Source organism: Mus pahari, chromosome 5, assembly GCF_900095145.1.
Source record: "Mus pahari chromosome 5, PAHARI_EIJ_v1.1, whole genome shotgun sequence".
NCBI classification, from domain to species: domain Eukaryota; kingdom Metazoa; phylum Chordata; class Mammalia; order Rodentia; family Muridae; genus Mus; species Mus pahari.
In genome coordinates this window covers 94,932,443-94,953,825 of record NC_034594.1, presented here as the reverse complement: position 1 = coordinate 94,953,825, position 21,383 = coordinate 94,932,443, and the positions used below count along the sequence as shown (strand labels likewise).

At 49.7% G+C, this 21,383-nt stretch overlaps 2 protein-coding genes across 2 annotated transcripts in view; one reads left to right on the top strand and one right to left on the bottom strand.

The window, feature by feature from the left end:
• The first annotated feature begins 275 nt into the window (after nt 1–275).
• Nucleotides 276–6,604, top strand: Tmem37 (transmembrane protein 37). The gene is made up of 2 exons (XM_021199215.2): nt 276–550; nt 5,787–6,604. Exons 1-2 carry the CDS (start codon nt 530–532, stop codon nt 6,399–6,401), a joined length of 636 nt encoding a protein of 211 aa, XP_021054874.1. The 5' UTR covers nt 276–529; the 3' UTR covers nt 6,402–6,604.
• Nucleotides 6,605–10,759: 4,155 nt separating this feature from the next.
• Nucleotides 10,760–21,383, bottom strand: part of Sctr (secretin receptor) — a 53,724-nt gene continuing 43,100 nt past the window's right edge. Inside the window, exons 8-13 of the mRNA XM_021198556.1 lie at nt 20,131–20,191; nt 19,519–19,588; nt 18,356–18,447; nt 17,325–17,451; nt 12,307–12,348; nt 10,760–10,930 (exon numbers count right to left, since the gene is read on the bottom strand). Coding sequence (XP_021054215.1) covers nt 10,760–10,930; nt 12,307–12,348; nt 17,325–17,451; nt 18,356–18,447; nt 19,519–19,588; nt 20,131–20,191 — 563 coding nt within the window. The remainder of the gene's footprint in view (nt 10,931–12,306; nt 12,349–17,324; nt 17,452–18,355; nt 18,448–19,518; nt 19,589–20,130; nt 20,192–21,383) is intronic.

Genomic DNA, 21,383 nt, shown 5'->3' with positions numbered 1-21,383 from the left:
TAGTGTTTGCTGATAGTTCCTGAGGGGATCAGGAGACAAGGACGCTGTCACATTCTCCTTAAAGAGTAAACTAAGACAAGTGAAGGTTCTGGTCCACTCACATGTCTCAAAAGCTTTGTAACAGGCCAGCCAATCACATATTATCTCACTTATTAACCAAGGCTCGGCGGTGTTAAACTAGCGGTCCAAGGTCACACACCCGGTGTAGAAGCCAGAATCCTGGCGGGATACTCCACTTTGCACCTAGGTGCTCCTTCCCGACTCTTGGCCCTGGAACTCTTGGAGTGGAACCAAATCTCCCAGTCCTCGAGGAATCTGCATCCAGGGGAAGATTGCGAGCCAGGTCACCGCTCACCCCTTCTCTGGAACCCAGGGCGCTGCTGAGTCAGCGTAACCCGAGCAGCCCAGTGACCGCGAAGCCCCCGCCCCCGGCTTGCGCCCCGCCCAGATAGAGGGCCAGCCCCGTGGCCGAGCACAACCGGAGTGCGACAGCTAGGCCAGGCGACAGCGCTGCCCACCAGAGCGCAGCATGACGGCCATCGGCGCGCAGGTAGCCTGAGGGACCCGCGGGGCGCAGAGCCGGGGTACAGTCTATCATGGGGGAGGACTGGGAACTCTCAGTGACTGAAACTTTGGGTTAGGGTGACAACTCCCCAAGGTGCCCAGGTCTTTCTCGGACACCCTTCCCCCGGAAGGTTCCTCTGAGAGAGGTCCGGGGGGTACCTGCTCCCCCAATGAAGCTTGCTCTTCGCAGTCTTCTCGGCCTCTGATGGCGCTCTGAGAGCACCAGAAGCCACCAAACTTTTCTGCAGGGTCACCAGTGAGTGACCTATCGGTTAGGCTTTTCTCGGGGGTCGTTGGGAATGTTTAAAAACTGGGCGTCTAGAGTGGCGGACTGTCAGGGTAGACTTGGAAAATGCCAGGCTTGGTTTATGTAACGGACGGAGGACGTTGCTCGCGAAGCCAGAACTTTCTGGGAGCGAGACTGCAAAGATCATCTTCCTCCGAAGCGCGTTTGAGGAGTTAGGTGGAACTGAGGTGGGACTGGATTCACTGGGGACCCGACACCCGAGGTAAACGCTTCCTGGGACAGGAGCGGCCGCTACCCCTAAGATCTGGCATCTTTTGGAGCAATGCTGAGTGTTTGTGTTGGCTGAGAATCTCCCGCATTCCTGCCCGCTTCAAAAGGCGGTCGGTCGGAAGTGTCCACTACCCCGCGGGCCAGCTTCCTGCTCACCCAGGCATCCCGGTGGCTGGCTGTGCTCCAGGCTGTCCGCTGTCTGATCTTGCCCTGAGAAGTACAGAGGTCAGTTGACTCTGCCTCCAGGTGCTCAGGCCCTGATAATTTTAGGTACTGTTCCGCCCATTAATCGTCATTGTTTTTATCATTATCAGCACTGCTTGAGACAGACAGGATTTGTTCTCTGTAGCTCAGGATGCTCTTAGACTCCTGGGCTCAATTCACCTTCCTTCCTTAGCCTCCCAGTAGCTGGCATTATAGGAATAGGCCACCTCTACAGTTCTACCCATTTTACAGAGAGATAACTGAGGCTCAAAAGTAACCTGGCCACAGTGGGTAGCCAAGTGACAGGATGTAGACAAATTCAGGTCTTCCCAACTCTGAACCTCACTCACCCTTTTGGTAACAAGAAGAAAAGAAAAAACCTTGCAAGGCCACCCTCAAACTCTTTTCTCCAGGAACTCGGTTGCTAGGGTGTGGTAGGGACCCTGATTCGGTGACTTGTTTTTCTTTGTTCCTGGGTATATTCCAGACCATCTCCAGGAAGGGGAGGGCACAGGAAGAATGGAGGAATGAGCCAAGGTGTGGGGGCACCCCTAAAGGAGATACTCAGAAACCAGTGTGGGTGTGGGAGGAGCTAAACTAACCGCCATAGGTAGGAGCCCCTTTAGGGGGAGGGGGAGGATGGCGGGGAGGAGGGGAGAAGGTGAAGAAAAACAAAGCAACGAATAGGAAAATATGGAGAAGAGGAAAGAGACTAGGAAAATACAGGATGGAAGGGGAGGAGGGAGGGGAGGAGCGGGAGGGGGAGGAGGAGCTAGAGAGGGTGGGGAAGAGACAGTAAGAGGTGGAGGGGTGGGAGAAGGAGAGAGGGGGAAGAGGAAGCAAAAGAGAGGCAGCAAGGGGGGGGGAGGGAACAGAAGAGGAGGAGGAGGAAGGAGGAAAGGAGGCATATTTGCCCCAGACTCAGCTGCCTGTGGACGTGAGGAAGATGAGCTACACCCAACTGTCAGTGCATGATGCAGAGAACACTCGTTCCCTACTCTGACAGGAACTTGGCCAATGACTTCATCCCATAACAGTACCTAACATCCCTAAGGTGTTACATAGGATTATCACCCTTCCGAGAAGAGGACAAGACCGGGTAATAAAACAAGGCCTGCTAGTGCAGGCCTCCCCTTTCCAGCTCCCTGAGAGACTGGGGCAGGAAGATCGCAGGTTCAAGGCCTACCTGGGCTAGAGCGAGTGTTCATCAGACTGTCTCAGAAGAAAACATTTAAGAAGTGTGTGTGGCTAGGGTGGAACACTTGCCTAGCACACAGGGTAGGTCTATGCCCTTAACAAGAATGGGCACCAGGCCTCGAGCATGCAAGCAGAGGTCGAGCTGAAAGAAACGGGTACAGGCTACAGAAGAAATTTTCCTGTGTTGGGGTAGTCAGCGCCGGGATGGTGGCCTGACCCAGACTTGGACAGAGAGCTCATTGAAGAGTAGTGCATACAGGAGTGTGAGAAATGAGTATACATAGTTGGGGTGTTGTTGGTCTTGGGGAGCAGAGGCCCATACGATGTGGCATTGGGGCTAGCCTCATAAGCCCGGCAGAGTCCAAGCAACAGGTTAGTGGGAACCATTCAGGGTCACACGGGTTCAAAGGGGATAAGCAGTGTTAGCATTGGAAGTCAAAGCCCTGTTTGAAGGGACTGTCCTAAGGCACAGAGATGAGGCTGATGGGGCAGAACTGGCTGCCCGCTTGCCCTTTTCTGGCCCCTCCACTCAGCTGTGCCACCCTGCCTCCAGGAGAGCGTTCCAGAGTCACTGGACGCTCGGTGGATGTGACAGCAGTATGGGGTGAGGCACAGAGGTTCAAGACGAAGATCGCAGTAGAGATGATGGTCGCTGGTGAGACAGACCACTCTCGAGAATTGAGAGCCAGCTGTGGGCCACACATTTTCTATGTGGGGGCCAGGAGGATGGAATACCCTGAAGTGCCCTTCCGCCTCAGCCTCTGTCTACCTTGTTTTTTGAGACTGTCTTTCACTAGCCTAGAACCCAGCTAAGCTGGCAGACCAGTGATTCCTAGTGGCTTGCCCGTCTCCCTGACACTGAGACTACCAGCACCCACTACACCCACGTTTACTATTATTATTATTATTTAAATATGAGTTCTAGCGATGGAATTCAGGTCTTTGTGTTTGCAAGGCAGATATTTTACTGACTACCCCTTTGATGCCAGGGTCTCTTCCTGGCCTGGAACTCACCAAGTAGATGAGACTGGCTGATCAGTGAGCCCCTCCCCGCTACCTCCCCTTCCCCAGTGTGCACCAACAAGCCCCTCTTTTCTCCTGGCATCTGAGGTTTGAGCTCAGGTCCTCAAGCTTACAAGCACTTTCCAGGCTAAGCTACCTTCCTGGTCTCAAGCGGTCTCAAGCGTCTTCATCAACATGAACCTTTAACCCCTTGCAGTTTTACGAGTGGTCAGTGAGTTTTAATGAAGCCTGCTTCAAGTCAAGAGAAGGATACGTGACACCAGATCTCTGTCACCTCTGTCTGATCCCAGTGTGGCGTCTTAGCGCCTGGAGATTAAAGTCCAGCCTGGGTCTGGGACAGGCGGGGCCGAGGAAGGGACTGGCTGTGCCTGTTTTCCAGACAGTGTGAGGCCTAGGGTCAAAAGGTGTCTGAACTGGCCTGTGTGTCTTGTGACATGTTTTCTGCATCCTTGGCTGTCCCATCTTGTGACCATATTAGTCTCTAAGGATTTTATAACCCTGCCAGGTGCTTTCCCACAGGGATCGCCAGCTTCCCTGGGCAGATGAGAAAGCAAGTGCCCACTAGAGAGGTGGCTCCATTGGGAAAGGGCCTGCCTAGCATGGGTGAGACCTTGCTCCCAAATGCTTGCACCAAATCAACAAGTGTGGTGGTACTCCACTGCCATAGCAGGAGGAAGAAGAGATATATAAAACTCCAGCTCAAAATAAAGGGAGAAAAGAAAAGAGGAGAGAGAGAGAGAGAGAGAGAGAGAGAGAGAGAGAGAGAGAGAGAGAGGTGTGCCAGGGTGTCTTCATCTACTTAACTGTTTGAGACACATCTCTCACTGAATCTGAAACTCACTGATTCAACCAGACTGTCTGGTCTGTGAGCTCTAGAGATCCAACCCCTTCACCCCCGCCAGCACTGGAGTTGCAAATATGCATCCCCACCATGTCTGGCTTTTTATGGGGGTGCTTGCATGGCGGGTCTTCACTGACTCACTAAGTCCCCAGCCCTAGCAGAAAGCCCCCAGTCTGCCAGGAGCCAGGCTTAGTACCACATCTTAGAGGTGTGGCCCATACTCGCCTCTGGAAACCTTTGCTTACAGCTGGCGGATGGTGCTCCCCGAAGTCCCCCTTCCTCACCCCCACCCTCATTTCCCAGCACCACCCAGTTCATGTGAGGGATCTGCTTTTCTTGCCTCCCAAGCAGCGGTGTGATCTGTTTCTGAACATCCTATGGAGCGAGTCATTTAACTTAGGCTGGGCAGGAGGTTCAGCCTACAAGGAATTTCAAGTGGAACTTTTGCTTCCTCCATGTCCTCTCCCAAGTGCCTACCAAGGGCACAGGCCTAATGCCGTGCCAGGTGCTGGGGATACCCCAGGGTCTTGACACGGTGTCCAAGTGAGGCAGTCAATAGCACTCATTCCAGTATACCACCAGAACAGAGCAGAGAACAACATGGGGAGGGTGCCTCTGTGGAGAGGAGCAGTAGAGGACCCACTGAGCCGGCTGGGTGGGAAAGGCCTCTTTGACAAGCATGAAAATGGAGGTGGTGTCATTCCTGGAGGGAACGGAGGAGGGGGAAGGGGAGCTACCCAGGAGGTTTGAAAGAGGGCCCAGGCATGGAACTATATTAATCAGATTGCCGTGGTGTGTGTGTGTGTGTGTGTGTGTGTGTGTGTTCATGCACGAGCTCACACAAAAGCCTATATGTATGTAGAGTTCAGAAGCCAATCTTAACTCTACATACATATAGATGTATTTTTGTTATTTAGGCACCATCTTCTCTCCCTCTCCCTGTCCTGCTCCCTCCTTCTCCTCTCCCCCTCCCCCTCCCCTCTCTCCCTTCCCCTTCCCCTCTCCCTCTGCCTGACTTGGCCTGGAGCTCATCAAAGTCCCTAGTTAGTCCTAGGCTAGGCTGGATGGCCTTCAAACCCCAGGGATCTGACTACGCCTGCCTCCCCAGCACCAGGACTACATGCATTTACTACATAAAGCAAGCGCTTTACCAACCAGGCCAGTTCCCCAGCTCCGGTTTGGGCTTATCATTCTGGGTAAAGGTTCTGAGATGAAGGACAGTAAGGGATAAGTTTGTCATTGGTAACCGCCTGGCCGGGCTCAGGAGAGGAGGGAGGACAAGCAGTGAAGTCGGGTCTGATGGGAAGCTGGGGAGGGGCCGTTCAATGTTTTCCATGGTATCAGAGCAGGAAGCCAGGATGGAGGAAGTGGAATTGCATGCTGGTCTTCCCTGGTGTCGCAGACCCTTGCTAACTCATTGCTTCCCGTGGTGTCTTCCAGGCCCACAAACTGTTGGGCCTTAAGAGGCCCCACCGGTCTTTCTTTGAGTCCTTCATCCGGACACTCATCATCGTGTGCACTGCCCTGGCTGTGATCCTTTCTTCAGTCTCCATCTGCGATGGCCACTGGCTCCTAGTGGATGACCGTCTCTTTGGGCTGTGGTACTTCTGCACCATCGGCAACCACAGTGAACCACACTGTCTGAGAGACCTGAGCCAGGCCCATATGCCCGGGCTGGCTGTAGGCATGGGCCTGGCACGCAGTGTGGCCGCCATGGCTGTGGTGGTTGCCATCTTCGGCTTGGAGATGCTCATCGTGTCCCAGGTGTGTGAAGATGTTCGCTCAAGGCGCAAGTGGGCCATCGGTTCCTACCTCCTCCTGGTTGCCTTCATCCTCTCCTCTGGGGGCCTCCTCACCTTCATCATCCTCCTTCAGAATCAGATCACCCTCCTGGGCTTCACCCTGATGTTCTGGTGCGAATTCACGGCCTCCTTCCTCTTCTTCCTCAATGCCACCAGCGGCTTTCACATCAACAGCCTCACTCAGCCCTGGGACCCTCCAGCAGGGACCCTGGCTTACAGAAAGCGAGGTTACAATGGGACTTCTGTGATATAGGACCTCTGACTGAGATGGAACGGGACAACCAATGACCTTGACACTGCCTCTTAGGCACTTAGCTCTAACAATGCCCCGGGAGTCTCCTCAGCTGAGCTCCAGGGCAAAGGCAGAAGAGTGCCTCCATAGGACGGCACAGTGAGCTGAACAGGTTAACCATACTATTAAAATCTCAATTTGAAAGTAAGAAGAGTACCCTAAAACATCTTCCTCTGGTGTTTTCTTCCCTGACTGGAATAGGGTTTGACAGAGACCAGAAGTCAGTTCCAGGCTGGCTGCCCAGCTACGCAGGGCTCAAACCTGTTTCATTGATGCCTCTGGGATGTGGGCTGGAGAGGTCCTGAGACTCTTTTTAAGTGTGTGTGTGTGTGTGTGTGTGTGTGTGTGTGTGTGCTATTTGTGTGTGCAGGATGTGAGTGTGTTCATGTCTTCACATGTGTATGTATGGGCTCATGTGTGTGAGGATGCACATATGGCGATCTCACATGGACATCTGGACTCATCCTTAATTGCTTTCCTATCTTTTTCTAAAGGCTTATTTATTTAACTATTTATTTTCTGCATATGAGTACCCTATCTGCATATATATACCTACATAACAGAAGAAGGCATCAGATCACACTATAGATGGTTATGAGCCACCACCATGTGGTTGCTGGAGATTGAACTCAAGACAGTGCTCTTAACCACTAAGCCATCTCTCCAGCCCCTGCTTTTCTACCTTATGCATTGAGGAAGGGTCTCTCAACCAAACCCAGAGCTCACCCGTAAGGCTAGTCTCATGAACTAGCTTGCTCTAGACATGCCCTGACTCTGCCTCCAGGGCCTAGAAATACAGTTGAGCCACCACGCCTATCCAACACTTACGTGGGTTCTAAGGATGCTTGCATGGTAAGTGATTTAACCACAGAGCAATGTCCCAGCCCAGCTGCTGGGATGCTTGAGGTTTCTAAGAATGGCTCAGTCCTCCACCTAAAGGATCAGTCAGAGCCTGGGACCTTCTCCCACCAGCTTCAGGGGACTTTGCACACATTTTCCTGTCTTTATCAGGATTCCCCACAGAAAGTCTTATGGACAGTAGCTTTCAGTATACTGACTTAAAGTATCCCCTGCCCTGTCCTTTGTGTGGACCCGCAAGCTCTGGAACACCCCAGTTTCTGACAGGATCTAATGGTTCTCTCTCTGGACTTGGTTTGAAGACTTCCTGGAACGACTGCCCCCAGAAGGACGCTCAGGTGATTTCTAACATAGTCGTCCCTGAAGTGGGTTTAGACTCAGGACTATTTGTGAGACTCAGTTGTGAGGTTCTGGTGGCCTCGAGGTCCATTTCTGATCCTGGAACACATTTCAAAGAGCACAGGCTTTCGAGGCTGAACTCCACAGCGGGTGAGGAGACAAACAGATATTGTGTAATAATTAACAGCTTGCAGGGGATAGGTGGAGGTGGAAGGGGTCAAGAACCAATGGAGATTTCCATACTCAGTGGAAGAACTGCTCTCTCTCTGTGTCTCTTTCTCTGTCTCTGTCTCTGTCTCTCTCTCTCTCTCTCCTGTGTGTGTGTGTGTGTGTGTGTGTGTGTGTGTGTGTGTGTGTGTGCGCGCGCGCGCTTCGTGTGCGTGCATGTCTGCAGGTGCATGCGTGTGTGTGCACCAGTGTTTGAGGCCAGAGGACAGCCTTGGGTGTGCTGTTTCTCAGATGCTTTTCACTTGTGTGTGCATGGCGGCACGCACATGCCACGGCACACAGGTGGGGTTTACAGTATTCTCATTTGGTCTCCTCCTTCCATCTTGTTCAAGACAAGGTCTCTGCTGCCTATGTCAGACAAGAGCAGCAAGTGCTCTTACCCACTGAGCCGTCTGCCTGCCCCATTTGGTTTTGTGAGTTGGTCTGTCTCAGGTCTAGAATTTTCCAAGTGGTCTAGATGGCTGACCAGTGAGTTCCGGAGTCCTCCAGGTTTCCATATCACCAGAGCTGGGATTGCAAGCATATGCCCCCATGCCCAGCTTAAAAATTAAAAAGAGACATTGGTTCTGCAGATTGAACTCCAGTCCTGTGCTTACAAGACAACTGATCCCAGCTGAGCTATCTCCTGAGGCCCCAGATCTGAATTTTTTGCTAATTCTGTTGGCTCATTTCCTGTTTTTTTTTCCCGCCTAGAAACAGGTAAAATGTATTCTTTTATGTTCTCTAAGATCCCCTTCTTCATCTTGTCATAAGGGTCTTTCCTAGGCTACAAGTATATATACCTGTGGGTTGTTTTTTTTTTTTTTCAGTATTTTTTGTTTTTGCAATCACACCCAGGGCCTTATACATGCTAATCAAATCCATGATTTCTGAGGACCCATTTCATTTTGAGACAAGATATTGCCCAGGCTGGTCTCTATGTTGTGGGCTTAAGTGGTCCTACTGCCCCAGCCTCCAATCTCATCTAATGAGATTTTTGTACATGTCTATATACATACTCATATGTGTACAGATATGTGTATGTGAGGGCTCGCATGCAGTGGAACCCAGAAACCAATCCTAGGTCGCATTCTCCAGACGATACACCTTGTTTCTGAGGCAATGTCCCTCACTGGCCTAGAACTCACCAAGTCTGCTTTCCTGGATGGATGGTGAGCCCCAGGAAATCCCGAGCCTGCCTACCCAGTACTGGGATGGTAGGCAGGTACAGCCACGCCAGGCTTCCCTATGCATTCCAGGGACTGAGCTCCCACTCTTAGCCACTTCACCCACTGAGCCATCCCTCTAGCCCCTTCTATGGTGATCTTAAAGATCTTCATTATTACTGTGTATGTGTGCATGGGTATGTACATATTGTATGCACATGTATACAATATACAGAGAGAACAACTCTCTGGGTCTGGTTCTTTCTTTCTTTCTGCCTTTACATGGCTTCCAGGGAGCCGACAGAAGTCACCATGCTTGCTCAGCCAACCCTTTTACTGGACACCTCTCTAGCCCGTTTTTAGGCATCTTTATTTCAGATAGGCTCCCAGTGCTGAAGCTGGACCACTACCAACACAGAGCTTGGAGGTCCCCACAACTGGTTGTTTTACTTTGGTTTTTCACTGTGGTAATGATCACTCATACCCAAGGAACGGTGAACCTGGGCAGGTGCTCACCACCTGAGGAGTTTGTGTGCTGTCTGGTTTTTACCAAAATCAGAGTTCATCAACCATTCAGTCTGGGTCTCAGCCTGGGAAGCCCCCCCCCCCCCGAAGCAGCCTGCAATATGCTAATGGGAGGCCATATCTCCATTTCTGTCTGGGTTTCCCTGTTAGGTTTATTTTGGTAGAAGATTCAGACATTTCGTCCTCGTTCATCCTCTCATGGAGTCAAGGAGCGCAAACACTCGGGACATGGAGAGTCAGAGTAACAGAAGCTTAAAGCGCAGGGAGCCGGACCTTTGTCCTTCCCTGTTTGAGAGTTGGGAAATCACCACCTGCCTCGAAGCCCAGATATTTAAAGTAAAAGACTGTGAATCAGGGCTCCATGGAGATGTCGCTCAGCTCCCAGAGTGCTTGTCCGGTGTGAATGAAGCCATGAGTCTGATTCCCAGGATCACACCAACCAGGTGTGGCGGGGCACACCTGTAACTCTAGCACCTAGAAACTGAAGGTGGGACGATTGTAAGTTCAAGACCATCTCCAGCTACCTAGGGAATAGCAGACCAGTCTGGGCTACCGGAGATGCTGTCTCAAAGCAACAAGACTTCCATATAGATGTCGAGTAGCTTGGCCATGCCTTGGGCCTTGGAGGAACTGTCTCCCACCCACTGGGAGAGGGCACAGCTCACTTTCCTAGGCACTTAGCTTTCCATGAAGTCTTCCTACACATCAGGTTATATAATGAGAGGGGGTCAGATGCCCTGTGGCTTTGTCAGCTTAATTTAGCCTTTGTCCTGAAGGCTTGGTGAGAGAGCCATAGGACAGACAAGATCTGTCTGAGGTCTTGGTTCCTCGTGTGTTCTGGGCTTCTAAGCTTCTCCTCAAAAGTGAGCTGGGATTTGGAGGCAGGGAAGCGCCCTCCCATTGCAGGGAGGAGTTGGGAAGTGATCTAGAACACACTCCCTCTCCAGGTAGCAAAGACTGACACGCAGGCTAAGGTTTTTCTGGATGTCATTTTATTTCCCTGCCACTTCCGGAGCTGCTGAATTGTTCTTCTTAGAAGAACAAGAAAGATCAAATCCCAGGCCTGTTTCCTGCTCCAGGACAATCTAGTCTCCTCTTGCTTGATCTCTGAGGAAACTCAGACCTCGGGGACAGGCCTGTGCGACACTCAAGCAAAAAATGGCTACCTGGCAGATGTCCATCCTACTGAGCATCCAACCCTTCGTCTGCTGGTGGCTTGCAGCCTCAGATGACACTGGCCCCGGGGATGCTCCGGCTCTGCTCAGAGGTGCCAGCCTTGGTGCTGTGGGTGGGACCGTTGGTGGCGTTGCTGAAGGAGTTGCTGAGGGCCACAGGGCGCAGCGGGAACTCTTGGAGGTGCCACTGGCGCCATTTTTTCTGAACTTCCAGCTGCACCTGCCCAAGACCGCCATCAGCTGCAGCAATTGCTTGGGAGGGAATGCCAGGCCTGTGCCTAGAACCCAACTCACTGATTGGTCCAGCTGTTCCTGTTCTGCTGGGTCCCCTTGCCTAAAGGCTTCTGAATGACCATTTCCTGTCCCCCGTGTAGAAGGTACTGAAGGCCCCCTGTAATCTGAGCACTTGTATTGGTCTTTAATTTATTATTATTATTATTATTATTATTATTATTTTGATTTTTCAAGACAGGGTTTCTTTGTATAGCCCTGGCTGACCTGGAACTCACTTTGTAGACCAGGCTGCCCTCGAACTCAAAAATCCGCCTGCCTCTGCCTCCCAAGTGCTGTGATTAAAGGCGTGTGCCACCACGCCCAGCAAATTTTTTTTAATTATCTTTCACTTTATTATTCTTTTTTTTTTAGAGATGGGAGAGAGGGGGAGAGAGAGTGAGTGAGCAAGAGAACAGATGCATGCCATGGTATTCTTGTGAGGTCAGAGGACAACTTGAGTTTCTCCTTCTACCATGTCAGTTCTGGGAATTGAACTTGGTTGTCAGTCTTAGGGCAACCACTCTCACCCACTGAGCCATCCTGCCTGATCTGTACCTGCTGTCTTTCAACACTACCCTCAGAAAATGAGTGAGATGTATTTGTTCCACAAACGGCAGCATCAACCTGCACAAGTTGATGCAGGTTGAGTATTCCCATCAACCCCCCGACCCTAGCTCAGAATCTTTCTGGATCTGAGGATTTTCTCTGCAGACATGTCCTTGATGGTCCTCAGTAGAACACTCAAGCCAACCTCTGAATTCAGATGTGATGTTTGAGTTTTGGGAAATATCTGAGGTCATTCCCATTCAAGTGTGTGAACCAGACAGATTGGCCAGTAGCCACAGAGACACTTGGCTTGTGTGCAGTAACTTACTTAGCCAGGGCTCATGACATGACTGGAGCTTCATATCCTGCAACTGAAGCCTCTGCACAAGGCTGGGGTGGCTCTGAGTGACCCACTTTACCCGTGGGAAGACGGCACTCCAGGTGGGAAGTGACCAGGTCATACAAAAAGCAAGCATCAGAGCTGCCAGGAGCTTGGGTTCTGGTGGGTGGGAGGAGGGGAGCTGGGCTCATCTGGGTTTGCTGAACTTGCCCACAGATAAGGAGCACCCAGAGAGCTTAGTAAAGATCACTTCACCAACCTCAGCCCAGAATCTAGTTCTGCTGTCTCTGTCCTGGGGATATTGCCCGGATGTGATTTAACATACCTCCAGGTGACTCTGCCAAGCAAGCAGACCTGCCCAGAACCCGTCCCATCCCTCTCCCCTTCTCTCTGCAGGGAACTTCTGCATTGGAATCCCAGTGCCCCAGGACACTCACCTCACCATTGAGGAAGCAGTAAAGGACAGCTACCACCATCCCCTGCCAGAAGGAACTGGGTTAGTTCATATGCCAGGTTGTTGGACTTAGCTCATACCTCCCACTCTGCCCTGCCTGGGTGTGCCCCAAGAACTCGAGAGAGCATGAATGTCTGTGAGCATACACAAAGATACACAAGTGTGTAAACACACAAACTCTCTCTTTCTCTCTCTCTCTCTCTCTCTCTCTCTCTCTCTCTCTCTCTCTCTCACACACACACACACACACACACACACACACCTTGGAGAATTCCCTAGTTTGGGGCCCACATATTGCCCTGATGTGCCTGTCTTGCTGAACACAAATCAGGAATCATTTTCACCTATTGACCCTGAAGCCTGGTACATGACGCTTGTCAGATAAGGAAAGGGCTTCTGACTAAAGGGATGATTCAGGTCCCCTGAATAGTAGAGACAGCCACCTTGGATAGGAAAGGAGAAGTATGTCCCTCCATCCCGTTGTGAGGGACACAGTCCCCCTGTGGGAGATCCTGGGTTCACAAGACAGATGACCAATTCCTACTGAGGAACAGGTGTGTGGTAAGAGCAAAGCATGTACAAATGCTGGTGTGTTAGCTACCAGGGGCAGCTCTGTGACCAGGCTTTGTGTCTCCTCTCCTGATTTGGAGGGGTCATGTCTATCTGGACCTTCTCTCGGTGCTCCTCTTTTCCCTGATGGTGTTCCGATGGTGAGCCAGGTTAGAGGTGTCGACAGTGTCTGCAGAGCTGTGGGTGATGTGTGATGGCTTACTGTCAACCTGACAGGGACTGGGATCACCCAGGAGGAAAATCTCTGACCTCCTAGGAGATCCTGGTGAAATCCCCTGAGGATTTTTTAGATTAGGTTAATCAAGGTGGAGATGCTTCCCAAATGCGGGTGGCACTATCGCATCCAGCGGCGGGGGAGGGGCGCTGAGGACCAGCATTCATCTCTCTCCCGCATGCTGATGGAGAGTACAGATACAGTACCAGCAGCTGCCTCGGGTCCTGCTGCCACGGTTTCTCCCACGTGGACTGCACCCTAGAACTTTCAGGTCCTTGTACGAGCATACCCTCTTTTCCTTACATCTCTCTTGCCAGGATGTTTCCTGGGAACAATCCAATCCAAATAACCAATCCAAGGAGAACCTGCTCCTGTCTTCCCTTTCAGCACACCCCACCATCCTGTCTTCCTCACAGGCCTGACCTCCATCTCCCTGGATAATCTTCTTTCCCCCCAGAGACTTTCATACACAGCTTAAAACTTTGGCTGGCCAGGCCCCTCTTCCCTAGTCCCTTGAGTCCCTTTAGCTACTTACTGAGTTGAAGGACCCCAAATGGCAGTGAACCTGCCACTCCATAGTAGGCTTAATATGGATAAATACACAAGAATATTGGCTTTGTATGTGGTGTGTGTGTGTGTGTGTGTGTGTGTGTGTAAGTATACATGCATTGACTGATGAAAGCCTAAAGCCAACAAGTCAATGCCAGTCGTTATCCTCAACTTGGTCTCTCCATGCTTTTCTGAGACAGGATTTCCCATTGAACCTATAGCTTCCTGAATGGGCTAGGCAGGCAGGCTAAGGAGCTCCATGGATGTGCCTGTCTCCATCCCCTTAGTACTTGGGTCACTGGCACCCCACCTCAGCACCCACATGAATATTGTGCTTCTAGTTCAGGTCCTCATGCTCGTGCAGAGAGCACTTTACCCACTGAGCAATCGCCCCAGGCTGGTTTTGAACAGGGTAGTACTTGAACCCATGGCCTCAGACATGCTAAGTCTATGATTTATACTGGTGAGTTGTTGTTGTGGTTGTAGCTGTATGTTTTTTCTTAAAGATTTATTTTTGTTTATGTGCAGTTATGTATATTAGTGTGTATGTGTATACTACAGTGTTTAGGTGCCTGTGGAGGCCAAAAGAGCATCAGATTCCCTGGAGCTGTTATAGGCAATTGTGAGCCACCTGATAGAGGTGCTGAGAATCTAACTTGGGTCCTTGTAAGAGCAACAAGAACTCTTAAGCTCCAAGCCATCTTTCCAGCCATGGGCCATGTTTGTTTGTTTGTTTGATTGATTTTGCTTTTTTTGTTGTTTTTTAGACAGGCTCTTGCTACATTGTCTAAATGGTTGGTGAATGCGGGTTCATTTTGCTCTTCTCTTTGGTAGTGGTAAAAACTTTGATATGTTTATATATGAATGCACATATGTATATATGGGTACATATACACATTTCCTGATGTGTTTATATAATAAGAATGCATACACACTTTTGGGGACTGAATCTCAACATTCATCTTACAAGCCACTGGCTGGCTTGGAATTTGTAGTGTAGCCAAGGCTAGCCTAGAGCATGATATTATCTTCCTGCCTCTGCCTCCCAAGGGCAGGACTGCATGTGTGGACCACATGTTTTTAATGATCTTTTTATTTATAAGAAAGTCCATGGGATGTTAGGAAAGCATTCTTGTTTTTTCATTATTTTTCAATCTCATATTCCCAATTCTGGCGACAGCAAGTCCCTATCTACATGAGAGGCAGCTCTGGGGCCCTCACGCTCTCTGAATGCTCACTACCTACTTCAGTGGTCAAACCAAATCCTTCCAACAGCTTGGATGGGACCTCAAGTCCCGCAGTCAATGGATGGATCATAGTGAAGCCATCATTACATATGCAACAGGACCAGGATGCTGGTAGGGTCAGGGAAGTTTCTCAGAGGAGGGTCCAAGGCACAGCCTGGGGTAGGGTCTGAAATAGGACAGAGGTCAAGATCTGACTCCCTATGTCCCCAGTGAGACATCTGCCCTGGACCGCAAGCAGTGGCAGGAGCCCAGCTCAGCCTGCCCGGAGCAGAATCAAAGGCATGAAGCAAGAGGGCAGTCACTCTGAGACTGAAACAGCCCCACTAGGAGGGCTCTTCCAGAGTCTGCCCTGAGTGGGAATGCTAGCAAGGAAAACTTAGTGAGAAAAAATGTCCTCAAGTCCTAAAGCCTGATTGCAAGGCTTCTTCAGGCAAGGAGCTTCCTTTCATTGGTATATTGGTGTGTGTGTGTGTGTGTGTGTGTGTGTGTGTGTGTGTGTGTGTGTGTATAAGTGTAAACTCATGCATGCATGGATTGTACTTGGGGATGGGACCTAGGGTCTCAAGCACGCAGGTCAAATGCTCTACCAGTGAGTCACATGCCAAATCTATCGGCTTTCATCTAATGGATGCTGTGAGTCGTCGCTGTAAACAAACCATTCTTGCTTTGGCTTCTGGAAAGCTCCAAACCCAGGATGACCTCAGACTTGCTTTGTAGTGAAGGATGACCTTGACCTACCCCTCCTCCCCCTCCTTCTCCTCCTCTTCCCAAATGCGTGGATTACAAAGTACACTAGTTTATATTCTGCCCCTCCCCATAAGTCATCTACATATTTTTTCTCAGTCTGTTGTTTCTGAAAGTGACTTTGTGTTATTTTTGGAAAGAAATGGTTACAAGCAAATAAATAAAGTAACAATGTGAGGCTCCAGACTCCAGTTAAGTTTTCTTCTCCCCATCTTGTTGTCTTAACAGAATCATCACTTGGTGGAGTAGAGATGGGTGACCTCCCCCACCTCCGTCAGATGATTCTGGTTAAAACCCGGATAACCAGAGGCTGAGAAGATGGCTCTGTAGGTAAAGGGCTTGCCTTGCTCAGGGCACGGTGGCACACTAGGGAGACAGGGACTGGCAGGTCCCTGAGGCCGGCTGGCCAGCAGCATGGTCTAGCCTAATTGGTAAGTTCCAGGCTACAGAGAGAGCCTGTTTAAAAAACAAAACAGAACAAAACACAACTAAGGTGGAGAACACCTGAAAAATGTCCCCTGGCACACTCATTTGTCCACATATACACACACACACACACACACACACACACACACATACACACACACACACACCAAACACACATACACACACACCCCATCCATCAAACACACATACATACCACACACACCACATATTTTCACATGTACTCACATACACACTACATACACACCACACATACATACATACATATCACCTATACAATACACACACATACACCAACACACCACATGCACATACACACCACACATACACATACATATACTCACATACACTCACACATTTTCTCTCTCTCTCTCTCTCTCTCTCTCTCTCTCTCTCTCTCTCTCTCTCTCTCTGGATCCATCTGTATTTCCTCTTACATACGGGTAACTGGAGTCCAGCCTGAACTCTCTTAACTGATTTTAAGCAACACGCTGATGCTGCAAGTTTCTGCTTTCTCAGCTTTGGGCATTTCCTCTTGACTTCCCAGTAAGAAAAGGAGGGATCACTGGCCCGCCTGCGACTTTAGGCAGCATGTGCCTCGTGGTGCTTGGGAATGTGCTGTCTGCTATGATTGTATAACACCGTGTACATCACGCAGGGGTGATTTTGCCCTGCTTTCTCCCTGCAGTCAGCCTCTCCCATCTCCAATATGTTTTTACTAGTGGAGACTCAAAATCACTTCGCATCATAAGGTCTTTCCCTGTGGCCCTTAGATCATCACTGTATGAGACTGACTTTCAGGCTTGCTAACTCTGCAGCCTCATTTCTCTCTAAGAAAATTGAAAGCTCACACCTCACACATTCTCTCTCTCTCTCTCTCTCTCTCTCTCTCTCTCTCTCTCTCTCTCTCTCTCTCTGTGTGTGTGTGTGTGTGTGTGTGTGTGTGTGTGGAGGTCTCAGGTGTCTTTTGACTTTTTATTTGACATAGGGTCTCTCATTGGCCTGGACTGTCTCCAGGTAGGCTAGGCTAGCTCACTCACTAGTGATCTCCAGCGATCCCTCTTCCATCTCATCATCACTGGGACTTTAGGCATGCACCCACCCCATGCAGACTTTCTGTGGGATCTGGGGATTGAACTCAGGTTCCCATGTCCACACAGCACTTTACTGAGTGAGCCATTGCTCTTGTCCTGAGGAGTCCTCTTTTAAGTCACAGTTCCCAAAAAAACGTACCTGGAAGGAGCCCAGGGCCAATTCAAAGAACAGCTGGACCTCCATGGCACCCTCTGGGGAGAAGGCGAAGACAATGTAGTGGATGCCAAAGAGGGGGATCAGCAGGAGGGTGGACTTGGCCAGGCGCCTGGGGACAGAGGGACATGCTGACACTCCTGATCTGCCTCAGCCCCCGCCACATAGAGTTTGGTTCATCTAGGGCCTGACCACTTCAAGTTCGGCTGCAATGTCTCCCGATATTTTTTCAGTTTGGGGGGTCTTGCTTGTTTCTCTGGATCTGTCTCTCCTCTGCCTCTCTATCCATATGTGTCATTTATTTGTGAACCCATTAGCTATTGATCTATCATTTATCGATCATTTTCCTATATACCTGTTTATCAATCATTTGCTTATTCACCACCTATTTGTGTTCTGTCTTTAAACGTTTGTATCCATATCTGTTGTCCATCTGTATAATTACCTATTTACCCACTTACCTATGATCTGTGTATTTTGTAGTGCGAGGTGCTGAGTCCTGGTCCTCACTCACACTAAGCAAATATCCTGTTATAGAGCAACATCTCTAACATGTTTCCATTTCTCTTAAGTCCCACATGCTCGGCAAGTGGTAAGAACAACGCCCGCCAGACTCCTGACCAAGCCTCAATGTTTCTGGTCACCCACCCCTGTCAGTAACATAGAAATAAAACTGTACTAGCATATAAATCAGATAGATGCCTGTCCTATTGCTGCTGTGCTTAGCAAACAATGCCATGGACTATGGAGTCCACGCCATCTCAACACCTCCTACCCACTTCCGCCCCCTCCCAGCCTTGCAATGGTTGAATCTCTCAGCTTGTAGGTTTCCTGCCTGATTTCCTGGTTTCTCTCTGCACAGTGCCTAAGGTTTCATACTCAGGCCCAGTCCGCCCTGGTCACACCATAGCTATATCCCCAGTCTGTCTTCACACTTAGCATTCTGGAGTGAGCAGCAGGCACTCTGGCTGCTTGCTGACTGCCCGGGCATGCCGAGCTCTTGCCTTTACACTTACTTATAATGGTTTGTTTCATTTCCTCTTGTTTCTTGAGTTCTAAGTTTTCTCATCAGGATTCTTAGAATGTTTATGAAAAAGATGAAATTGATCTGCAAAGCAAAAAGGCAGGGGTCAGGCTGAAGGTGTTTTGGTTTCCTGAGTCCTCTGTCCTGGCCTTCACCTCTAGAGCTGGGGACAGGAAAGACACCACAGCTAGAATGGCAAATCACAGCTGTTCATCCCTGCACTCAGAGTCCCAGTGACATAAATAAATCTAGACACCATGGCTGGAAGCAACACACACTGCTGTTCAGGGTCCGTGACTCATGGATCTATGCAACTGCCAGACAGATCTCTCACTCTTGGGCTTGGATCCCCATGTATCTTGATGAATGCAGGCTTGCCTGAGCCATGGGGGTCCACTTGTATTTATTTATTTATTTATTTATTTATTTATTTATTTATTTATTTATTTATTTATTTTTAAGTTTTATTATTATATTTGTGCTTTTACTCATGCATTTGTGCACACACACAAGTGTACACAGACCCACATGCACATGCATGTCTGTGGTGGTCAAAGGCTTACTTCAGTAATAGCTTCTCTTTTCTACTGTGGGTTCTGGTAATAGAACTCAAGTGGTCAGTTTGCATAGCAAGCGCTTTTTTCTCATGGAGTCATTGTGCCAACCCAACCCACCCTCTCCTCTTTGATACAGCATGTCACGATGTAGCTCAGACAAGCCTCCAACTCAAAATTCTCCTGCCTCAGTCTCCTGAGTGCCAAAATTACCTTGCCATACTTGGAATGAATTTGTTTTCTGGTTGTTGTTGTTGTTGTTGTTGTTGTTGTTGTGTTTGGTTTTTTCCTTGGGGGGTATGTTGAAGGTTTTTTGTTTGTTTGCTTGTTTATGCTTGTATGAGCTCTAGATCCTGTGAAAGACTCTGCCTTAAAGACTGAGGTGAATGCCTTCTGACAACCCTCACCCACTTCCTCCTGCCACTCTTTGGGAAACAGCCTGCTGACCTCTGACCTCTGACCTCTGGCCTCTTCCATCCTGCAGTTTATACCTTCAGGCCCTTGCTGGGAACTCAGGTTCCAGGCTCTCCAACCCTCAGGGTTATTCACTGGTTCTGAGTTCCCCCACTTGTCCTCTGCTCAGCAGAGGCCAGCCACTCACCAGGATGGACAGAATCACGGGCCCTCGAATGACCCACCAGATGGAAGCGTTGGAGTTGATGTCCCAGCATCTATGGAGGGGAGTGTAAGGCATCATGAGGAGTGGGGAAGTAGGCTGACTAGCAGATGTGTCCCCTAGTGCAAGCCTTGAAAGGAGAAGGTGCTTATTTATGCCCTTAGGCATCTCAGCAGTTGCTCACCATTAAGATCTCTTCCTCTCGGGGCCAGAGAGGTAGGTAGCTCAGTGGTTAAGAACACATACTGTTCTTGCACAGTTCCTTAGCTCAGTTCCCAGCACCCAGGTAGGACCGATCACAATCACATGTAACTACAGACCCAGGGGATCCAATGCCCTCTTCAGCCCCCATGGGCATCTGTACTCATATGTACATACATGTATAAACATAATTTTTAAAAACTTTAATCTTAAAACTCTGTCTCTCCTATATCCAGCTAATGCAGTGATGGAATCAAACACTGAATTTCATGCACACCAGGCAAACATTCTGCCTCCTGAGCCACCAATTCCCAGCTGCAGAGGGAGTAGCTACAGAGGCTGACGGTGAGATGCTGTGCTGTGTTCTTGTTACTATTTCTCTTCCTCCCAGCTTACCCAGTGTCCTCCAGAAAGTGCCTGGTGACAGCCCACACAGCAACAAAAATGGCTGGAGAACCTGAAGATCAAAACAAAGAGAAGCATAGTATGATGCTCAACATTGACTGTATTTAGAAAGGATTTAGAAAGACTGAACAGGCGAGGTTCTCCGTGTGTCTTCAAGGGACTGTCTAGGTCAGGTACACTGAAGTAGGGATACCCACCCCAAACACGGATAGCGTTATCCCCAGGGCTGGGGGTCCTGGACTAAATAAAAAGGAGAGTGAGCTGAGCCCCAGCACCCATCTCTCTGCTTCCTGACTGGGGATGCCATGTGAGCAGCCGCCTCGGGTTCCCACTGCCGTGCCTTCACTGCCATCATGCACTGTGTAGCCTCAAACCGTGAGCCAAAACAAACACATTCCTAAGTTGCTTCTTTCAGGGTATTTTGTCACATCAGAGAGATAAGTAGCTCATTCTTCAACACAGACACAGTGAACAGACATTTATCCTTGTCCAGGGACTAAGCAGATGACAAGATTCAGTTGCCATGGAGCCCCCTTTTCCACCTTGTAGCATGGGTGCAGCCTCATGCTTCCAGGGCTCTGCAATGCTGTAAGGACTTCAGAGGAGTCAGATGGAACCTGTAGGGATAATCTCCTTGTGCGCAGAGTAAAGGTTGTCTTTGTATTATTCAAATGCTGATTGCTGTACTGGCAAAAAGTTGGGAACAGGCTGGTCTTTGGTATTGTTATTTTTATGAAGCATCACCTGTCTCCATGTTTTATAAACATTTTTCTCCGTTACCTTCTGATTGGTCAATAAAGAGCTGGGCAGCCAATTAGCTGGGCAGACAAAAATAGGGTGGGACTTCTTATTTGAGTAGGGGAGGTGACCCGGGGAAGAGAGAAAGAGAGAGAGAGAGAGAGAGAGAGAGAGAGAGAGAGAGAGAGAGANGAGAGAGAGAGAGAGAGAGAGAGAGAGAGAGAAAGAGAGACAGAGACAGAGACAGAGACAGAGAGACAGAGAGAGACAGAGACAGAGAGACAGACAGAGAGAGAGACAGGCAGAGACAGAGAGAGAGACAAACAGAGAGAGAGTCAGAGAAAGACAGAGAAACAGAGACAGACAGAGAAACAAAGAGACAGAGACAGAGAGGAGGTCCAAAAGGAAGGAAGAGAAGAGGTGGCCATGAGGCAGAAGGTCAAGGAGGAGTCATGAGGAGCACATCACCAAGGAATTCACCACGCAGACACACAGGGAGCAGAGCC

Coding starts and splice junctions, on each gene's coding strand:
- Tmem37 (XM_021199215.2), top strand. CDS start 530: ATGACGGCCATCGGCGCGCAG. Junction 551..5,786: donor TGACGGCCATCGGCGCGCAG/GTAGCCTGAGGG, acceptor GGTGTCTTCCAG/GCCCACAAACTGTTGGGCCT.